Raw genomic sequence first — 21,277 nt, 5'->3', positions numbered from 1 at the left:
ATACATAAAATAATAAAAAGATATTTTGTGTCTGATTTAATGCGCTCCGTATGTTATGTGTTCAAAATTATATTTATTATTATTGGAATCATCATCATCTTCTTGTCCTTGGCCCCATTCCCTAGATGTTTCACAAAGAGCACATTGTGAAGACTTGAAACACTGATAGCCATTGTATGGGACAATTAAACAAGAGCAGACAACTTGGTGTAATCCCTCCACTCTCCTGGCTAGGTGCTTGGGGGGGGGGGGTGTTGCTACTTTGTTTTTCTGTTGTTTTTCACCCCTTCCTGTACTGAACCTCTTTTATTAAAAAGCTGGTTTGTGGAGTGATCAGTAAGGAAAATAATAGGGCCTTTCTCCCTCCCAGGCAATAGAATCCTTTGTGTTCTAAGTCTAGTATTTTGATTATTTTTAAAGTGATTATACAGTGTGGATGAACAGAATGGGGCAGTGGGAGAAGGAGTCGGTTAGATAATGTGATGGGGGGGCCATTGTTTACCTTAAATAAGTATTGGAATTAATCATTTATATTCTCTCACCCCTATTGGATGGTAGACTGTGATAACATAAACAATATTTACTTTCTTTTTGTTCCCATAACACCTAGCATAATATATTTTATCTTTGTCTTTCAGAGATTGCATCTTTGTGCTTTGTTTTCCTTTCTTAGATTTTGCTACTTGGGGTGAGAAATTAAGTCTGGCTCATTTCTTTGGTGTCTGTGATTTATAGATGTTTGATACTCAATAAAAGGTTTGAATGAATGATTTGAATTGTCTCCAGAGTGACAGATCAGCATTCATAAGAATAAAGCAAATTTTGGCTTTGTTTATCTCTAGAAAATTATAAATGGAAGGAATCTTAAGGTTTATATCCTCCATCTCTTTGTTTTTCAAATAAAGTAACTGGTACCAAAGGTGGCAAGACTTATATTCAGAAATATATATGGAAGAAATAGAATCCAGACAGATCTCTTCGTCATAGTGTATCTCCCCCCGCCCCCTTCTTTTTTTCTTACTTGCAGTATTTTTCCTCTTTAGATTACAGAAAAAAAGAAACACATTGATAACTGGTTTGAAAAGGAAATACTTATTTTCTATTGTGTGCATGCCTATAGTTTGATTCTATATTGTCTAGTAAGTATTTTAGGGTAAACATAGCATTTCCTCATTGATCATTACCATGACTGGGGTCAAATATAGTTTTCAAAAAATTCTCTGAAAAATAAAATTTTAAATTAAAAAAATCAGATTAAAAACTTTTTTGTGTATTATAATCCACCCTACATTTACATAATGTATTGGTATATAAAGTACTTTGGCATTTGTTAACTTATTTTGATTCTGATGATAGTTTTAAGAGTTACATAGGGCATGATTTATATGCTGTTGACATTTTACAGGTGAAAAAATTGAGGCTCAATGAGGCTATATCTTGTGATTGTGATCACTTCATGAGTAAATTATGAGGCAGAACCTAAGCCCATATGATTTAGAGGGGGTTTTGATGTTGTTGTTGTTTGATTTAGAGGTTTTTCAAAACTCTTTCCACTGGGGTAGGCTTAAGTCCCTTTAAATATACATATTTAACAAAAATGCTTATGGTTGAGGTGCCGTTAGCAATAACCACTGTTCAGCTGCCCTTCTGTTTCATTTCTTTTTGTCATTTTTTGTAGTACTGACTATGTATATAGTGTTCAGTAGATATTGGAGTGGATAGTTAACTAAGTGGTTAGTTAGCATTCAATAGGTAGTATGCTGTGACTTTGCTTATTAAGTAAAAGATGATAATATGTAAGTCCTTGAAATATATTTTAAGAAGACTTAAACAATCAATTCCAATTAAAAGAATATGGTGAAAAACAGATTTGATATTCTGTTGAGTAACTAGAAAACAAAGTAATCTATATAAAGCAGTTGTGTTTTTTAGAAATAATTTATCTTGTTAAAATAAAAAATAGAGTCTTAGAACTGTGAATAAGCTGCTTAATCTTGAAATCTTGACCTTTAGTTTTAGCATTTTAGTTACCTTAGATATGTCTAAAATAAGTCAAAAAATAAAAATTAAAAAACTATCAAATTTTACATATGCACAGTTATTAACATATTTGTAGAGATCTTTTTATGAGTCTTGCTCTGTATTCTTTTATAAATAGAATGTTAATTCTATAAGTAGTTGATTCCTCTTTATAAATTTTTTTATTCAATGATATAATGAAAATCCTTTAATGTAAGCTGCTCTTAGGTCTGCAAAATCATATAAACTGACAGCATGATAAATTCTAGCATGCTAAATTATTTTCATGATTTATTAATTATTCAAATGCTGGATATTTGTTGCAAATATTTTGTTACTGACAGAATGGGAGAAGATATTTGCAAACAACATATCAGATAAAGGGCTAGTATCCAAAATCTATAAGGAACTTAGCAAACTCAACACCCAAAGAACAAACAATCCAAACAAGAAATGGGCAGAGGACATGAACAGACATTTCTGCAAAGAAGACATCCGGATGGCCAACAGACACATGAAAAAGTGCTCCACGTCACTCGGCATCAGGGAAATACAAATCAAAACCACAATGAGATATCACCTCACACCAGTCAGAATGACTAAAATTAACAAGTCAGGAAATGACAGATGCTGGCGAGGATGCGGAGAAAGGGGCACCCTCCTCCACTGTTGGTGGGAATGCAAGCTGGTGCAACCACTCTGGAAAACAGCATGGAGGTTCCTCAAAATGTTGAAAATAGAACTACCCTATGACCCAGCAATTGCACTACTGGGTATTTACCCTAAAGATACAAACGCAGTGATCCAAAGGGGCACATGTACCCGAATGTTTATAGCAGCAATGTCTACAATAGCCAAACTATGGAAAGAACCCAGATGTCCATCAACAGATGAATGGATAAAGAAGAGGTGGTATATATACACAATGGAATACTATGCAGCCATCAAAAGAAATGAAATCTTGCCATTTGCGACGACGTGGATGGAACTAGAGCGTATCATGCTTAGTGAAATAAGTCAATCGGAGAAAGACAACTATCATATGGTCTCCCTGATATGAGGATGTGGAGATGCAACATGGGGGGTTACGGGGATAGGAGAAGAATAAATGAAACAAGATGGGATTGGGAGGGAGACAAACCATAAATGACTCTTAATCTCACAAAACAAACTGGGGGTTGCTGGGGGGAGGTGGGGTTGGGAGAGGGGGAGAGGGGTTATGGACCTTGGGGAGGGTATGTGCTATGGAGAGTGCTGTGAAGTGTGTAAACCTGATGATTCACAGACCTGTACCCCTGGGGATAAAAATACATTATATGTTTATTTTTAAAAAAAGGATGAATACCCAACTTTTGTAGCAACATGGACGGGACTGGAAGTGATTATGCTGAGTGAAATAAGTCAAGAAGAGAGAGTCAAGTATCATATGGTTTCACTTATTTGTGGAGCATAACAAATGACATGGAGGACATTGGGAGATGGAGAGGAGAAGGAAGTTGAAGGAAATTGGAAGGGGAGGCGAACCATAAGAGACTATGGACTCTGAAAAACAACCTGAGGGTTTTGAAGGGGCGGGGGTGGGAGGTTGGGGGAACCAGGTGGTGGGTAATAGGGAGGGCATGTATTTCATGGAGCACTGGGTGTTGTGCAAAAACAATGAATACTGTTACGCTGAAAAAAAAAATTAGATATAAACAAACAAAAAATATTTTGTTACTATAGAATGACTTAAAACTGTCTTGCAACAGATTTCTAAGGTTTTTAAGATCAGGATATTTCATTATATTTAAATAAATTTGACACTACTTTTTATGTAATGTGTTGACGTTACTGGGAATTTACTATAATTATGATTTCTATTCTTGCTTTATCAACTCTATCTTATTTAGAATATTTTGCTCCGGAGTAAAGTTATTTATTAAATAGAAAATGTTTGGATAACTATATCTTTTAAAATAAAATTTGGAAAGGGATGTATTTTGAAGAATCAAAAGTGGTAGTTCAGTACCTTGATATTTATTCAATAGTGAAATACTTAAATGTGTGTGGTTTTTTGTGTGTGTTTTTTTTTTTTAATAGATTATCTTTCTCAAGGAATAGATCTTTCTGGAATAGAAGTAATAGAAAATGATTTACTTTTTATTGCAAGAGCTCGACTTGAAGTGGAAAATCAAGCTAAGCGCCTCCTGGAACAGGGTGTAGAGACACAGGTAATAAAAGTAATAGCATTTTGTTAATGTGATAAGTACATTGTAAGACAGATGATGATTTGACTTTGAGATTCAAAAACTAATATATGCCCTCATCTCTGAGGAACCATGTCTACAGTTTGAATTGTAGAGTAGGGAATGAAGTAAGTATAGGGAAATTTTATTTAATATATGTTTATCTAATTTTAAAAATAGATTGCAAGATTTTAGTATGTGATATATATAATATGAGATATAATTATGTAGCTAGACAGTTAATACCTGCTGAATATGCCTATTTTGTCTTAAGCACTGTTACTTATTTAAGCCTTTCAGCCACCCAGAAGAGTCAGTATTGTTATTTCCATTTTACAAGTGAGGAGACTGAGAACTTAACTAAGTTGTCGAAGATCACACAGCTATCACATGGTATTGTTTGGATCCAGACATTAAGCACTCTAATCCCAGAATCCTGCACCCATTTACAATCACTGTGTATTTATTTATTTATTTATTTATTTATTTATTTATTTGAGTGTGAGAAAGCACAAGCAGGAGAGTGGTGAAGAGTGAGAGGGAGAACAGGCTTCTCACTATGTAGGGGATCCTGATGTGGGGCTCAATCCCAGTACCCCAGGATCATGACTTGAGTTGAAGGCAAACACTTAACTGACTGAGCCATTCAGGGCCCCATCTGTGCCATAATTTAAATATATATATATTTTGGCTTGAGATATTTCCTAGGTATCATTTTCCTGTTGCTTAATATTCTGTAGTGGAAGAAATCCAAAGTTATTGATGTAGTTGAATCAACAAATTAGATGTAATCTATTATTCTGCATTTCAATTGCACCCAGATATTTTCTCCATTTGTATTGTATTAATAATATAATTATTAGTGTCTATTTTTTATTTGGATCCTTTAAACTTGATGTGTATTTTGTGTATTTGTACTGGACAAAATAATTTTATAAACATTTTATTCTCTAGTCTCTAAATCAGGAAGGTACTTGTTTGACTTCTGATTCTTCATGGTTAAAATTTAAAAAGCATAACTGAGTATCACTGTTTAAAATAAACTTTTGACATTGATTATTACATACATAATGAAAAGTGAATGGATGATACGCACATACAGAATGAAATGCCACACACATACATGCACATAGAGTGAAATACCACCATGTGAACACATCTGTGAAATCAAGCCCCAGTCAAGAAATGGGAAACTCCCAGCCCTCCTGGGTTCTCTTCACTCCCTCTCACAGTCACTGCTGTCCTTCTTTCCCGAAGGTAACCAGTATCCCAACTTCGAATACTGGAGCTGAGTTTTACCTGCTGCTGATTGTTCTGACTTTAGGTCTCACTGTAAAGTAAAAATTACTTTATTACAGATTGTTCTGACTGTAGGTCTCACTGTTAAAAAAAATAAGATACTCACCTACATCAAATTAGAGAAGATAATCTCAGAGAAATATTCAAGGAATTCCATGTCAACTTTGAATTAAGATGAATATTTTTATAGAAAGTTGATATCAGCCCATTTCATTTAGTTGTGAGAGGGGTAGCAATTAACATTTCAGAAAGTGAAGGATCCCAAGCCTTTTATATTCATCCAATGTCCATATTATCAGTACCTCACAGATTTCAAATTTTATGTAATTCTATTTAAAATTTTTCCTGTGAAGTATGTATTGCTATGTATGTATATGTATATATATGTATATGTGTATGCTGATATCTTTAATGTCTGCAATCCTTAGTATTTTATTATATTTCAGAGTCATGGGAATGAAGCAAAAAATGGTAGAAAAGAAGCATTACTAAAGTTTGTTTAACTAAAATACCATTTTTCAGTAGGGGTGGGTGATTTTAATATGGTGCAAAGGAATGGTTACTTTTTTTTTTTTTAAGATTTTATTTATTTATTTGAAAGACAGAGATTACAAGTAGGCAGAGAGTCAGGCAGGGAGAGAGGAGGAAGCAGGCTATCTGCTGAGCAGAGAGCCCGCTGTGGGGTTTGATCCCAGGACCCTGAGACCATGACCTGAGCCGAAAGCAGAGGCTTTAATCCACTGAGCCCCCCAGGCGCCCCAGGAATGGTTACTTTTAAAGGCTTATTTTTTGCTGTGTTCTTACATATCTAAAGTGGGAAAATATTTTCTAGGATAATTTTTCCTAACTAAATTCAGTTTTAGATATGTTTTGTTTTGGGTACCTTTTAGCAGTTGTCAAATTTGACTTTGCTTCAATTTTTAAATCATATTAAAATTAAAGTAGAACTGATAAACCTGTAAGAAATTAGTATCCTTAAATATTCATAGTGTTAAAAATTTGAATTGTATAATGTTAATGAAAAAATGATTAGAGTAGATAACTGTCATTATTTAGCTAATGGCCCATGTCTAATCAGTGAGATTAAGTTATATAAAGAAGAAAAAAAATAAAAATATGTGTCTTCATGGGTAGATGTAGGATGATCTGCATGGATCTGAGAAGAACAGCCAACAGGGAGCTATAATTTTGTATGTCTCAGTGTGGTTTGAAGGAGGGTAGATTCTGCCTAGTAGATGGAAATATCTCTCTTTTAGGCTGTATGGGTTATATTAGCAAAGTTTGTCGTTTATTAGTCAACATTATCCAATTCATTTGTCTCGTTTAGATTCTATAAATATAAAGTAACCAACCTGAGAATAATTGGGCTTCCTACATAATTTTCCTAAAGGGCGAAAAGTGTACCAATCTGCCAAGTATTAACATTCTGGTTCATTTTACAATTTCTACAGTATTTCTCATGTATAAATTAATATTCATGTTTATAACATTTATTAATGAATTTAGTCACATGTGTCTGTCTCTCTCAGACCTGAGTCCTCTGGGTTATTTTCACGATGTCAGCTTTCTGCCTTTGCAGAACTGACATTAAACCGTCATCAGTAATGATGCTACTGAAATAGTGCTTCTTGGGAAACAGGGTGGAAGGAGTCTATATGGGAACCTTTTGTCTTACCTCTTAGAAAGCAGCAAGACAGAGGTGTCATCCTGCTGTGTCAGCAAGCAGTTCAGGAATTAAGAAAGAAACTAACCTTTATTGAATGCAGTTCTTTGCCAGGATTTGTGGTTAGTCACTATATATTTGTTATCTCAGTCGTAGGAATAAGTATGTGAGGAAGATATAATTATCCACTTTGTATACTTAAGGAAACAAAGCCCTGGAAAGGTTAAGAAATTAGCTGAAGATTACACAGCTAGCAGGTGGTAGAATCAAGGTCTGGGAATGCCTGCTTTCCACCTTTCTTAAATAAGACCAAGCACTTTATTCTAATTTTGTTAAATAATCATATTTTAAAGTATTTGACAATCTGCAAAGTAATTTATGTTGAGAAGAATTTTTATACCATAAAAATTTCTTTGGGAATTCTCCATTTGATGACTCATCTAAACCAGTTCTTTAGTATTCCTCAGAATTTTTGTTTCTCTGGCCAACTTTTTTTTTTCCCTATTCTCTGCAGTTAGTATTTCAGACTTTCTCTACTTTCCATCATCCTTGCCCACTTTGCCACACACTCCAGTTCACCCTGAGCAGATACTCTTAATTTCTGCTTTGTACACGGACCTCTCATGCTGCCTGTGCTCGGGGTCCCAGTGTCTTAGGTCCCAGTGTCTTATCTCGTTGTATTTCCACATCTCCTTTCTGTTTTATCCACTGTCTTATGTTCTTTTCCTTCTCATCAGCATTTAAACATGCATATTTGATGCCAGTTTCCCCTGTGTTCTCTGCTTTTCAGGCTCACAGGCTTGCTTTTCGTTTTTCACATGCCTGCTTTTCTTCCTTCCTTCAGGGTTTTCGTGTTCCTGTTAGGCCTGAAATACTCCTTCCACTTCCCATTAAAACAGATGCTGTACCTTGCATCTATTTCATTCTCAAATCACATTCTCCCATTTATCAGACGTCACTGAAATAGTTAAATGTGGGGCGCCTGGGTGGCTCAGTGGGTTAAAGCCTCTGCCTTCGGCTCAGGTCATGATCCCGGGGTCCTGGGATCCAGCCCCACAACGGGCTCTCTGCTCAGCGGGGAACCTGCTTCCCCCTCTCTCTCTCTGCCTTCCTCTCTGCCTGCTTGTGATCTCTGTCTGTCAAATAAATAAATAAATCTTAAAAAAGAAATAGTTAAGTGTATTATTAATATTTATTGTAAATATAGACTAAAAGAATGACAGCATTTTAATTTGAAGTACTATTGCAATAATGAAATACTGCACACTAATCAGTTTATAGGCTCATAACATGAGCAGAGATTTTCAATAAATAAGGAACTTTTGAAAAATTTTATGTCATCACTTGCATTTAATAATCAACTTCTGACATTAATTTGGCTTCTCAAAAATAGTGATTTCTTTTTGAGTGTGTAGTGATGGCCATCATTTTTAGTGTCAGTTAGTTATAAATCTTAACTTTATTAAAAGAAAGTTAGTGTATTTTCTTGGCATTCTTTTTCCAAAACCAAAATTTTAGTAGATATAATTTCTCCTTGACCATCACTGTTTTTTCCTGGTTAATTGCTTAAATGTGCTATTTTCATTTGTAGGTTTTAAATAGCTTTGTAGTATCACAAAATCTCTGCTATAGTTTTTCATAATTTCTCTTTTGAAGACATAAGCTAAATGACTACTGAGATATTGAAGAGCTCTTGTTTCTTCCTGCATAAAAAATATGAAAGTAAACTAACCTCACAAAGGCTGTATTATTTCTATATGGAAAAGATTCGTAGAGGTATCACTACCATTTTCTTTATTAAGAGTTCGGAAGGATTGATGACTTGGTGTGCATCTTCTGGTGAAGCATACCATATCACCACATTAGAAAAAACATTCTTCCCAATTCACTTGGCCATCTTTGTCACAAACATGGGGCTTGATACGGCTTCCATCCGCAGCTCTTCCTTTCCTCCAATTTCTCTCTCTCTCTCTTTTGTACTGATCCTCAGAATCTTTCACTGACAGAAGCCAGACAAAGAAAGAGAGAACCTTATGATATTTTCAGGATTGCAACAGATTCATTACCTCGAGCTCTAACTAGCTTTCAAAAATAGGTGACAGAGATTTTGATCTGGATGAGTTCCTGCGTCACCATAGATACCAGGCCTCCACAGTGAAATGGTGACATTTTAATTAGAAAGACGGCTTTAACTTGTGAATTGTAAGCTTTCCCGGTAAACAAGTGCAGGACTTTCTGGAGTTTCCAGGATGGGGGAAGATGATGTACTTAGTCACTTGTCTTTAAAAGTCATCAAGACAAAGGTCTACGTGATCTATTCTTTCAGAGCTTAGTACTCAGCAGTGGTCTCCCTTGTGGTGATTGTTGCCAGTGCTAGGAAGTAAATATCCATGGACCTTTCTTTTCCCTGAGGCAGAAAACCTCCTTGGTCAAGCGAGCCCAAGGTTCTGGTGCTTCTCAGTTGACAACTAACAGTCCTGTGACAGTGAGGTCTAGACAGAGCCTTTCTAAGAGATGACATTGTAGAACTGAAGTTCAATAGATAAATGTCTCCATAGCATGCAGTGACTATGATATTATGAATCCTTTTTACTTTTGTAATTAAAAATTCTCAGTTTGCTTCTAGCATAGAGAGGGTACCAATTTAAATGCGTTGTGTTGAAGATCTGTGGAAATTAAGTATTTCCTAAGCTTCAAAAACACTTCCTGGCAAAGTTGAACAAAGAAAAAAAAATTTCTTTTGTAGCTACTTATGGTAGTTCAGCATGCAGCACTTCTTTTGTGATTGCTTTTCTTCTGTGCTGGCCCAACAAACTCCAGTAGTAGACTCGGTGTCAGTTGATTTGTGCAGTTAGATATCTGCTTTAAAAGGTCTAGTTTTTCTGTCTTCAGCTGCTGCAAGTTTTCCTGGCTTGTCTCATGAATTCTAGAACATTTGAATCTATATAAACTCCTTTTGTATATTTGGTCCCAACGTGCTTTTTGGTTTTGAGTTTTTTGCCATTTACAAAATACAGAGTTTCAGTAATTTTTTAACTCTTGTTGAAGTATTCTTCTTTTTATTCATTTTTTAAACTTAAGTAAATTAACATATAATATCCTGCTAGTTCCAGGTGTACATCATAGTGATTAGATATTTTTAAATGTTATGAAATGATCACTGTAAGTCTAGTTAATGTCACCATACAAAGTTCTCACAGTGTTATTGACTATACTTCCTATCCTGTACATTACATCCCATGACTTAATTATTTTATAACCGCAAGTTAATACTTCTTAACCTACTTCACCTATTTTGCCTGCCCCCTCAATCCCTCCCTCATTTGGTAACCAGCAGTTTGTTTCCTGCATCTGTGAGTCTGTTTCTGTTTTGTTTTTTGTTTTTATTTTTGTTTTAGGTTCCACATAGAACTGAAATCACATGGTATTTGTTTTTCTGTGTCTGACATTTCACTAAACTTAATACCCTCAAGGTCCATTCATATTGTGATAAATGGAAAGATTTCATTCTTTTAGCTTTTTTAATTTTAATTTTATTTTTTTAAGTTAACTCTATGCCCAACTTGGGGCTTGAACTGATGTTCCCAAGATAAAGAGTTGGATGCTCTACTGACTGAGCCAGCCAGCCACCCCAACATTTCCTTCTTTTCTATGGCTACTCCATAGTATGCATACACCACACTTTATCTGTTCATCTATCAGTGGACAGTTAGGTTGCTTCCCTCTCTTGGCTGTTATAAGTAATGCTGCAGTAAACATAGGGGTACATATATCTTTTTGAATTAGTGTTCTCATTTTCTTTAGGTAAATACCTAGTAGTGGAATTGCTGGATCATATGGTAATTCTATTTTTAACTTTTTGAGTTTTCCCAAAGCATTTTTTTTTTTTTTGGACACAAAATGAACAACTTCAGGATGGGTAGGTGCTATGGATGAAGGGAATTAAAGGTACAAACTTCCAGGTATAAAATAAATGTCTTGAGAATGTAATATACAGCATGGTGACTATAGTTAATACAACAGTACTGTTGAGAGGATAGTCCTTAAAAGTGCTTATCACAGGAAAAAAAATCTGTAACTATGGTGATGGTATTACCTAGACTTTATGATGATCATTTTGCAATATACACAAATATCATATCATTATGTTGTACACCTGGAACTAATATAATGTTGCATGTCAATTATACTTCAACTTGAAAAGAAACAATTTGAAAGGATCATTATGGTAAGAGCTCTTCAAGTTACCCAGAGCTAAATGTTTCATGTATTTCCTTTACTAAACTCAGTGGATAATTTGTCATTACTCCCCCCATCTCCCACAAATATTTGTCTGTTTGCTCCTATCACTGTTAGCTTTCCTTAGATTTAATAGAGATCGGGGGTGGGGAGGGGCGCCTGGATGGCTCAGTGGGTTAAAGCCTTTACCTTTGGCTCAGGTCATGATCTCAGGGTCCTGGGATTGAGCCCTGCATCAGGCTCTGTGCTCAGCAGGGAGCCTGCTTCCCTTCCTCTCTCTCTGCTTGCCTCTCTGCCTATTTGTGATCTCTGTCAAATGAATAAATAAAATCTTAAAAAAAAATTTAAAAAATAGAGATCTGCATAAGCACATTTACATTTAAATAAGGTTTATGACATGTGTAAATAATAATTTTAAAAATTACTCTTCTATAGTTAATATGTTGTTATGTTGTTACTAATAATAGTAGCGTTATTAATTTGACTGGCCTGGTGTTGTAGAACTTAAAAAGATACTGATCTCTAAATGTTTTCCCTGAAGTTTAGTCTTATTGTTTAGCTTGTGCTTGCTATTTTATCCTTAAATTTGGAAATTAACTTAAACTCTTATTTAAACACTCTAAATCAAGGGTTGGTACTGTATTTTGTTATGGCCCAAATGCTAAGAACTGTTTTTGCATTTTTAAGTGGTTGAAAAAAACAAAGAAGAACATGCAATGGAAACCATATGTGTCCTGGAAAGCCTGAAATACTTGCTTTTGCGCCCTTTAAAGAAAAAGCATACTGATCCTTGCTTTAAATCATTTTATTTTCTTGATCGTGTATGTTTTAGTATTTTTCTTCCTTCCTTCTCTTCACAACCCCATTCTCTTCTGTAGCATTTCATTATCATATGGTACTGCTCTGTTTTTGTTTTATGCCAAATGTAAAGTGGTACTGTTATTTTTGTTTCTACATTATGTATTCATGCTATTTTCTTATTCTTTGATACATTTTCTTGTCATGAACAACCTACAGTAACATTGGTTACTTTGTTTTTAGATTTAATTTTGTTGCTATCTTCTAGTGTAGATTCACTCTAATTCAGTCTAATTAACTGTCTACTTTCAGCCGTAGGGTCTTTTGGCATTATAGCTTTCCATAGTTTTCCAGTTCACTGAATGGCATTTCATTTTCATACTGCCCTGTGAATAATTTTTTCAATAACTGACTAAATTTTTATTATATTCACATAGAATCTATCCCTGTTCTTTGTCTAAAATTTGTGTAATTATTTTCTGTTTCTCAAAAACTCAGAACTTTTTATTTGGGCAACTCTTATTTAAATGATTTTTACTTAATTTAAACAATCTAATGCTGGATTTTTATTATAGTAGCAAATACTTAAATTTTTATTTTGTAATTCAGAAGAAAAGACACAGGTAACCACTTTGGGTCACTCAAGATTAGTCTGCATTTTTTACAGTTTCATACAACCAAAGTCATAGTGTGGTTTCTCATGTCTGAGAAACATGAGACATGTCTGACATGATGAAGACATGATGAAGAAACATGTCTGTTCTTCATCATAATTATTTTGAGATCAATCCATGTTGAATGCTTTGGTGGCTTGGTCCTTTTTTATTGCAGATTATTATTCCATTTTAGTTGAAGTACTTTTATCTGTTTACTAATTAACAGACCTTGGGGTTATTTCCAGATTGAGGCTATGTAAATAAGGCTGCCATGAGTCAAGTACAAGTCTCTGTGTCAGCATAGGTTTTCATTTCTCTTGGGTAAGTATCAAATGCAAGAATGGTTGGGTTTTTGCAAAGAATGGTATATTTACTTTTAAAAAAACTAGCAATTTTCCAGAGTGGCTTTATCTTTTCACATTCTCACCTGAGTAGATTAGGGTTTCTCCAGGTCCTCACCAAATTCGATGTTGGGAGTCTTTTGATTTTAGTCATTTTAACAGGTGGAGGTAGTAGATTCTCATTGTAGTTTTAATTTGCCTTTCCCCTAATTAGCTGATGTGACCAGCTTTTCCCAAATGCTTAATATGAAAGTTCTTTGCTCGGTATTTAAAGAGTTTATTTTATTCTTCTTACTGATATGTAAGAATGCTTAATGTATTCTGGATACAGATCTTTTGTCACATATGTGACAGCATTATTGTATTACAGTATTGTAAATATTTTCTAAGGCTTGCCTTTTTTCTTTTTGCATTGTCATTGAGGTGTAATTTAACATACCATAACAGTCATGCATTTAGCATATAGTTTGATGAATTTCAGTCAATTTGTACAATTGTGCAACCATCTCACAACACACTTTTTTGGAAAACTGTTATCACCATGAAACCATTCCCTCGTGCCTGTTCGTAGTCAGTCCCTTCTCCCACTGCCGAGCCCAGGCAATCCCTGATCTGCTCTCCGTGTCCATAGATCTGACTTTCTCTAAAATTTCATGGAAGTGGAACCACACAGCATGTATTCTTAGGCATCTAGTTTCTTTCACTTAGCACAGTGTTTTATTTAGGTTCATCTTTGTTGTTGCATGCATAAGTGACCCTCTTCTTGCTTAGTAATATTCCATTCTGTGGATATAGTCACTGTTAATGTATCTATAGGTTGATGGACATTAGATTAGTTACAGGTTTTTAGCTATTGAGAATAATGCTGCCTGCGTCCCTGATTGGCTCAGTCAGTTAAGTGTCTGACTCTGATTTCAGCTCAGGTCTTGATCTCAGGATCAAGGATGCATTCAAGCCATGTATTTAAAAAAAAAGAAAGAAAGAATAATGCTACCTTTTTGCCCCACTTGATATCATCTTTTTGAAGAGCAAATTTTTTTAGTTTTGACAGACCAGTTTATCTTTTTTTTTTTGCATGTTATATAAAATTGCTGCCTACCCTAAAGTTGCAAATCTTTCTTCCTGTGTTTTTTTGAGAATTTATGAGTTTATCGTTTAATTTTTATGTTAAGTGTAAGGTTCATTTTTTTCCATAGAGATATGCGGTTGTTTGAGCACCTTTTGTTGAAAAAGGTTATTTTTTCTTTCATTGAATTACTTCATTGCGAATTGGCGGATATTTTGGCACCTCGAGAATATTTAATTGCCTGTCACTCTTTCTACTGGTAGTTTTAACATCTATTGATGATTTTTGTCTAAATCATTTTATATTTTTCATTGGAGAATGTGAAAGTGATTTCTATTTTTGTTATTCCTCTGTATTTATTAGCTGTGATTCATTTGTAAAGAAGAACTTTCACTCATCAACTCAGGAAATTTGGTTACCCTGAACTACAGTTCCTTTTTAAAATGATCAGTAAATATTTAAATTTTCCACCTTTATTATCAATTTACAAAGTAATGAGTTGCTATGATAGCCACCTCCAGTGGCAGCAAATGTGGTATGATTTTGTTCTCTTTTGTTTTTCCTTCCCTTTTTTTTTTTTTGAAGAACTGTTAGGGACTCATGTATTTTTATATATGTGGTGCTGGGTGAGACTGCAAGAGCTGTGACACCAAGCCAGACTAACGGTGGCTTAAAAATAGGGATTTGTCTGGTTGTGGGTGGTGCTAACATTGTTTCAGCTGTTCAATAAGGATTCAGGTCTTTCTTCCATCCTGTCATCCTTAGTGTCCTTTGCTGGTCACATCATGGTCTCCCACCCCTAGGCATCATGCCCATGTTTGACGTGTGGATATGGGGCAGTGTCAGCTGCCAGCCAAAAGGCAGGACAAATCTTCAGAACTGCCCCAGGAGACCTGTTTTTCTGTCTTATTGACCAGATCTGGGCCGCATGGTCACCCCAGCTGTCAGGAGGACTGTGGAACCAAGGATCTGGCAGAGAAGCACAAAACTGTCAGCATTGGCTTGCGCTGCTCGTGGGCCATTGCTGGGGGCAGAGTGCATTGTCACCCCGGAAGAAAATTAGGTTTTTACTTTAGAAGCATTGGGAACATTATGTTAAGAAAGGAAGGACTGAATTTCAGGGAGTAACTAGTAATGCCTACCATAAATATCTTTGATAAAGCGCAGAATGACTAGAATTATTCTGTTACTTAAAAAGATAAGCCGAATTTATACATTTGACTTAAAAGCGTAATTATATTAAAAGAATAACATTTGGGCCTTAGCACATTATTGTCTCATTTTCCTATACTGTCATTGTCCTATAAAATTCATTTTACTATTGAACACATTTTAGTGTCCTTGAAAAACTATCTACTGATCTTTAATGCAATGAGAATGTTATTCTGGGCCCCTGGCTGGCTCAGTTGGTGGAACATGTTACTCTTGATCATGGGGTCATGAGTTCAAGCCCCGTGTTGGGGGTAGAGATTACTTAGAACAAAACAACAAAAAAAGATGTTCCTCTAAGCGTTGACATCATTTAAATATTTTTATTTAATGCCATTTTATGACTTCAAATGCACTTTAGATTTGTTTTGTGAGGAAATTTGAAAGTCAAAATAACCCTTTTACTCTAAATCTATTATCCTTTGAAACTCGCTTTTCCATTTTCTCTGTGTCATCACTACTTCTTCTGCAGAACCCTCCTCTTCCAGTCCATGTTCACTCCTTTTTTACTGTCCTTTTTCCTTGTCTTTGGTTAGCTCTTTTATTTTCTGCTTTTCTTCCAAAAGGGCTAGAATAAAGTTGATTTCTGGTTGATAAGATCATATTGTGCTATTAAATGTCCTTCTTAGTTTCTTAATTTCATTTGGGTTATGCACTGTTGACTGTTGATTGTTAACAGGTTCTGAAATAATCATATTAGGTTAGCTGAGAAGTACATATCCAGCATTGATGGTCTGCATGTTACTGAATCAGAGAAGACACTGGTAAGCTCTAAATCACAACCAAGGTAGCTAATATAATTCTTGCTTTTAAATTACGTTATTTAATGTGATTCTCTCTTCCTTTAGGACATGTAATCTCCCATGGAGCTCCATTAAGTTTTCAGTGTTTTAGGCATGTTGTAGCTCCAGAAAAAGTGTCCAGTGTGTCTGTCCCATTAGGGCATATGGCTAGGAGATTATAAATTGCCTTCAGTATTTTGGCCTAATATACTTGTTATGTATAGGGTGTTATGAGTTTATTAATACTATTTTTGTTAAAATAGTTGGAATTTTTTCCCCCATTTTATTTATTTTTTTCAGCATAACAGTATTCATTGTTTTTGCACAACACCCAGTGCTCCATGCAAAACGTGCCCTCCCTATTACCCACCACCTGTTCCCCCAACCTCCCACCCCTGATCCTTCAAAACCCTCAGGTTGTTTTTCAGAGTCCATAGTCTCTTATGGTTCGCCTCCCCTCCCCAATGTCCATAGCCCCCTCCCCCTCTCCCAACCCTACCTCCCCCCAGCAACCCCCAGTTTGTTTTGTGAGATTAAGAGTCATTTATGGTTTGTCTCCCTCCCAATCCCATCTTGTTTCATTTATTCTTCTCCTATCCCCCTAACCCCCCAAGTTGCTTCTCCATGTCCTCATATCAGGGAGATCATATGATAGTTGTCTTTCTCCAGTTGACTTATTTCACTAAGCATGATACGCTCTAGTTCCATCCACGTCGTCGCAAATGGCAAGATTTCATTTCTTTTGATGGCTGCATAGTATTCCATTGTGTATATATATGTCCATCAACAGATGAATGGATAAAGAAGATGTGGTATATATACACAAAAGATTTTATTTTTTATTTGACAGAGATCACAAGTAGGCAGAGAGGCAGGCAGAGAGAGAGAGGGAGAAGCAGGCTCCCTGACAAAGAGAGAGCCCGATGCGGGGCTCGATCCCAGGACCCTGGGATCATGACCTGAGCCGAAGGCAGAGGCTTTAACCCACTGAGCCACCCAGGTGCCCCCTTGGTTTTTGTTTTAATTGAGTATGAAACGGCTTACTGATCAAACTTTGAGGAAACACTGTATTCCTAAACCTCACTAAGGAAAAGTAAAATTTCAGAATGTCGTGCCTGTCTTTCTAGTTCAAATCAGTTGGGGAAACAGCTAAGACTATCATAGGACTTAAAGCTTTATGAACTGAGTCACTTTGGAGTGGTGCACAGACTGTTACAAAAGAATAGCATCAGCTGAATTTATATTCTACATTCGTCCTTTTCTTTTCTCAGCTCATCGCTTATATGAAAGCTAAAGAAAAAGAATTTACCTGCTGAACAATTATTTCAGTAAGGGAAGGAGTGAAATGTGATTGTCTTCATGATTCAAGGATTATTTGATACTTTCAGACTTTTAATATAATTTCAGGCTATCCTTCACAGTCATACATTTATGTCATTTTTGCATTTTGTTTCCACTTGAATCAAATTCTGTCACTCTCTCCATTTCTGATGCTAGTTATATGAAATTTTTCGAGTTGTGTTAAACTTTTGATTTAATATTATATTTGTGCTTGTGAAGTCCATCTCATATTAGTGTACAGCTTACTTAGTAAGTGCTGATATAATGCTTGCTGCTTCATAGAACAATCTTTACAGCAGTCTAAATCTCTGTTCCATTAGCTCAGTGCCAGCTGTTGCTTTGGTTACAGTGTTACTGTTTTGGCAAGCTTTTCAAGGATCTTAACTGTGTTGCTTTTCTGACTATATTCTTATGATATTTTATTTTCTTCCCATATAATACTACTGAGGTGTTGGAGGAGAAAGGGAAAAATTACATTGTATTTATTTGTTTCTAAAGCAGGAGAGACAATTTTAGTTTAATAAAAAGAAAGTGTTTGTGCCATCTTCTGAAATGCTTTTGAAGAGGTAGAAATTTATCTTGATCTATTTATGAAATTATCTCTTTCTTCTCTGTTACATGGACTTTAATCTCACTTTATATCACAATTTATGAAGTTGGGAAATTTTATATAAGATTAAATGATTTCTTGAAGGTCATAGTGACAATTTGTAGAAACATTATCCTTAGAATTGACTGTCTTATTTAAAAGAGAAGACATTGTCTAGAAGACATGGCTACCTTTTCAGCGGAAGCTTATCTCTTACTAGCATGGTATTTTCAAATATGTTTAGTCTGTATACTTTGAGAGCTCTTAAAATTTGCCAGAGAGTATTTCTTACCTGCAAAACTGGCATATCTGGAGATCTTCTCAAATCAAGTGATGATGGGATGACCTGTGGTAGAGTATAGAATAGGCAGGAAAGGGCCCAGGACCTAAAACTGGCCAGCTGTGAGCCTGCCCTCTTGGTGCCTTGGTTTCCTTAAGTGTAAAGTGAGGATAGGAATACTTATTCTGCCTATGTTGTGATGACAAATTAATATCAGTAAATATGAAGGCACTTTAAAATGGGGAAGACAGGGGCGCCTGGGTGGCTCAGTGGGATAAGGCCTCTGCCTTCGGCTCAGGTCATGACCCCAGAGTCCTGGGATTGAGCCCCGCATCGGGCTCTCTGCTCCACAGGGAGCCTGCTTCCTCCTCTCTCTCTGCCTGCCTCTCTGCCTAGTTGTGATTTCTCTCTGTCAAATAAATAAAATATTAAAAAAAATAAAATGGGGAAGACAGTATGGAGGTTCCTCACAAAATTAAAAATAGAATTACCATGTGATCTAGTAACTCCACTACTGGGTATTTACCCAGTGTAATTTGAAATAATATATACACCCTTATGTTTACTGCAACATTATTTTAATACAATAACCAAAATGTGGAAGGCACCCGAGCAGATGGGCAAGTTTGCATTCCCGCCCACACTTATTGTTCCTTATGTCTTTGAAGTTAGCTGTTCTGACAGATGTGAGGTGATATCTCATTGTGGTTGTGATTTGCATTTCTCTGATGATGAGTGATATTTTGCATCTTTCCATATGTCTGTTGACCATCTGGATGTCTTCTTTGGAGAAATGTCTATTCATGTCTTCTGCCCAATTTTTAATTGGATTGTTTCTTTTTGTGTGTTGAGTTATGAAAGTTCTTTATATCTTTTGGATACTACCCTTTATCGGATATCTCACTTGCAAATATCTTCTCCCATTCAGTAGGCTGCCTTTTAGTTTTGTAGACTGTTTCCTTCACTGTGCAGAAACTTCTTATTTTGATGTAGTCCCACTAGTTTATTTTGGCTTTTGTTTCCCTTGCCTCAGCAGACATACCTAGAAAGATGCTGCTACTGCCAGTGTTAAAGAAATTATGGCCTCTGCTCCCTTGAAGGATTTTTATGGTTTCAAGTCTTACATTTAAAAATCGACTTTGAAGGGGCGGGGGTGGGAGGTTGGGGGAACCAGGTGGTGGGTAATAGGGAGGGCACGTGTTGCATGGAGCACTGGGTGTTGTGCAAAAACAATACTGTTATGCTGAATAAATAAATTAATTAATTTAAAAAATCGACTTTAGGTTAATTTTTGTGTCTGGTGTAAGAAAGTGGTTCAGTTTTGTTTTCTTTTGTGTTACTATACAGTATTCCAAACATGGTTTGTTGAAGTCCATTAGATATTCTTGGCTGCTTTGTCATATATTAACTGATGGCATAATCATGGTTTTATTTCTTGGCTCTCTGTTTCTGTTCCATTTATCTGTGTGCCTGTTTTTTGCCAGTACCATACTGTTTTGATTTCTGCAGCTTTGTAGTATATCTTGAAACCTGGGATTGTGATCCCTCTAGTTTTGTTCTTCTCTTTAAAGATTGTTTCGGCTATTTGGGGTCTTCTGTGGTTCCATACAGATTTTAGGATTATTTGTTCTAGTTCTATGAAAAATGAAAAATGCTATTGGTGTCTTGATAGGGATCACATTAAATGTGTAGATTGCTTTGGGTAGTAATGGAGATTTTAACAATATTTTTTCTTTCAGTTCATGAGCATGGAATGTCTTTCCATTTGTTTGTGCTTATGCATGTTTTTCTGTTGCCCTTAATCCTTTGTATTGATTTCCTAGGGCTGTCCTAACAAATGACCGCAGACTAAGTGACTTAAAGCAACTAAAGTTTATTTTCTCATAATTCTGGTAGTTAGAAATCCAAATAAGGTGTTCGCAGGGCCACGCTCCCTCTGGAGACTACGGAAAAATCCTTCCAAGCCTCTTCCGTAACTACTCCTGGCTCCAGTCTGTCCTTCACGTTCCATGGCTTGTAACTGTATCACCCCAATCTCTGCCTCTGTTGTCAAACACTACCTTTTTCATGGTGTTTGTCTCTGGGTGTTTTATTCTCCTATAAGGACATCAGTCATTGGATTTAGAGCCCACCACAATCCAGTATGACTTCATCTCAGTTTGATTGGTTACATCTACAAAGACCTTTTCTCCAAATAAGGTTATAGTCTGAGGTTTCAGGTGGACATGAATTTGTTGGGAGCAAGGAGCAATAGACACTACACCATCTAAAATTTTATCTCTTTGTATAACGTATAAACATTTGGCAGCTCATCCTACCACAACAGAAACCATAGGCTAGGTAGGTGGCTTAAATAATAGATATTTATTTTTTCACAGCTTTGGATGGTAGAAAATCTAAGGTCAAGTTTGGTCAGGGTTTGGTTTCTGGTGAGGAGTCTCTCCTGGCTTGCAGACAGCTGCCTCCTTTCTGTATTCTCACACGGTACAGAGACAAAGAGTATACAAGCTCTCTGGTATCTTCTTTTATAAGGCACTAATGCCATCAGACCAGGGTCCTACCCTCAGGACCTCATCTAACCCTAATTAACTCCAAATAATCCCATCTGTAAATAACATCACATTGGGTGTTAGGGCTTCAACTGGTTGGGGGTGGGATAGGGGTGGGGTTGAGTCAGACACAAACATTCAGTCCATAACAACTTGCAAAACTAAAATACATATTTTATATTAGCCAGTATTTTAGGAACCAGTTAGTTTTAAAAAGCAAT

At 35.9% G+C, this 21,277-nt stretch overlaps 1 protein-coding gene across 1 annotated transcript in view; it reads left to right on the top strand.

Moving 5' to 3' along the window:
- COG5 (component of oligomeric golgi complex 5) overlaps positions 1-21,277 on the top strand; it is a 294,754-nt gene that overhangs the window by 127,402 nt on the left and 146,075 nt on the right. The window contains exon 7 of the mRNA XM_046020510.1: positions 4,099-4,229. Within this exon, the coding sequence (XP_045876466.1) occupies positions 4,099-4,229 (131 nt within the window). The remainder of the gene's footprint in view (positions 1-4,098; positions 4,230-21,277) is intronic.

The sequence above is a fragment of the Meles meles genome, chromosome 10 (assembly GCF_922984935.1).
Source record: "Meles meles chromosome 10, mMelMel3.1 paternal haplotype, whole genome shotgun sequence".
Taxonomy (NCBI): Eukaryota; Metazoa; Chordata; class Mammalia; order Carnivora; family Mustelidae; genus Meles; species Meles meles.
Note: the sequence above shows the minus strand (reverse complement) of the source record. Positions and strands in the feature narration are given on the sequence as shown.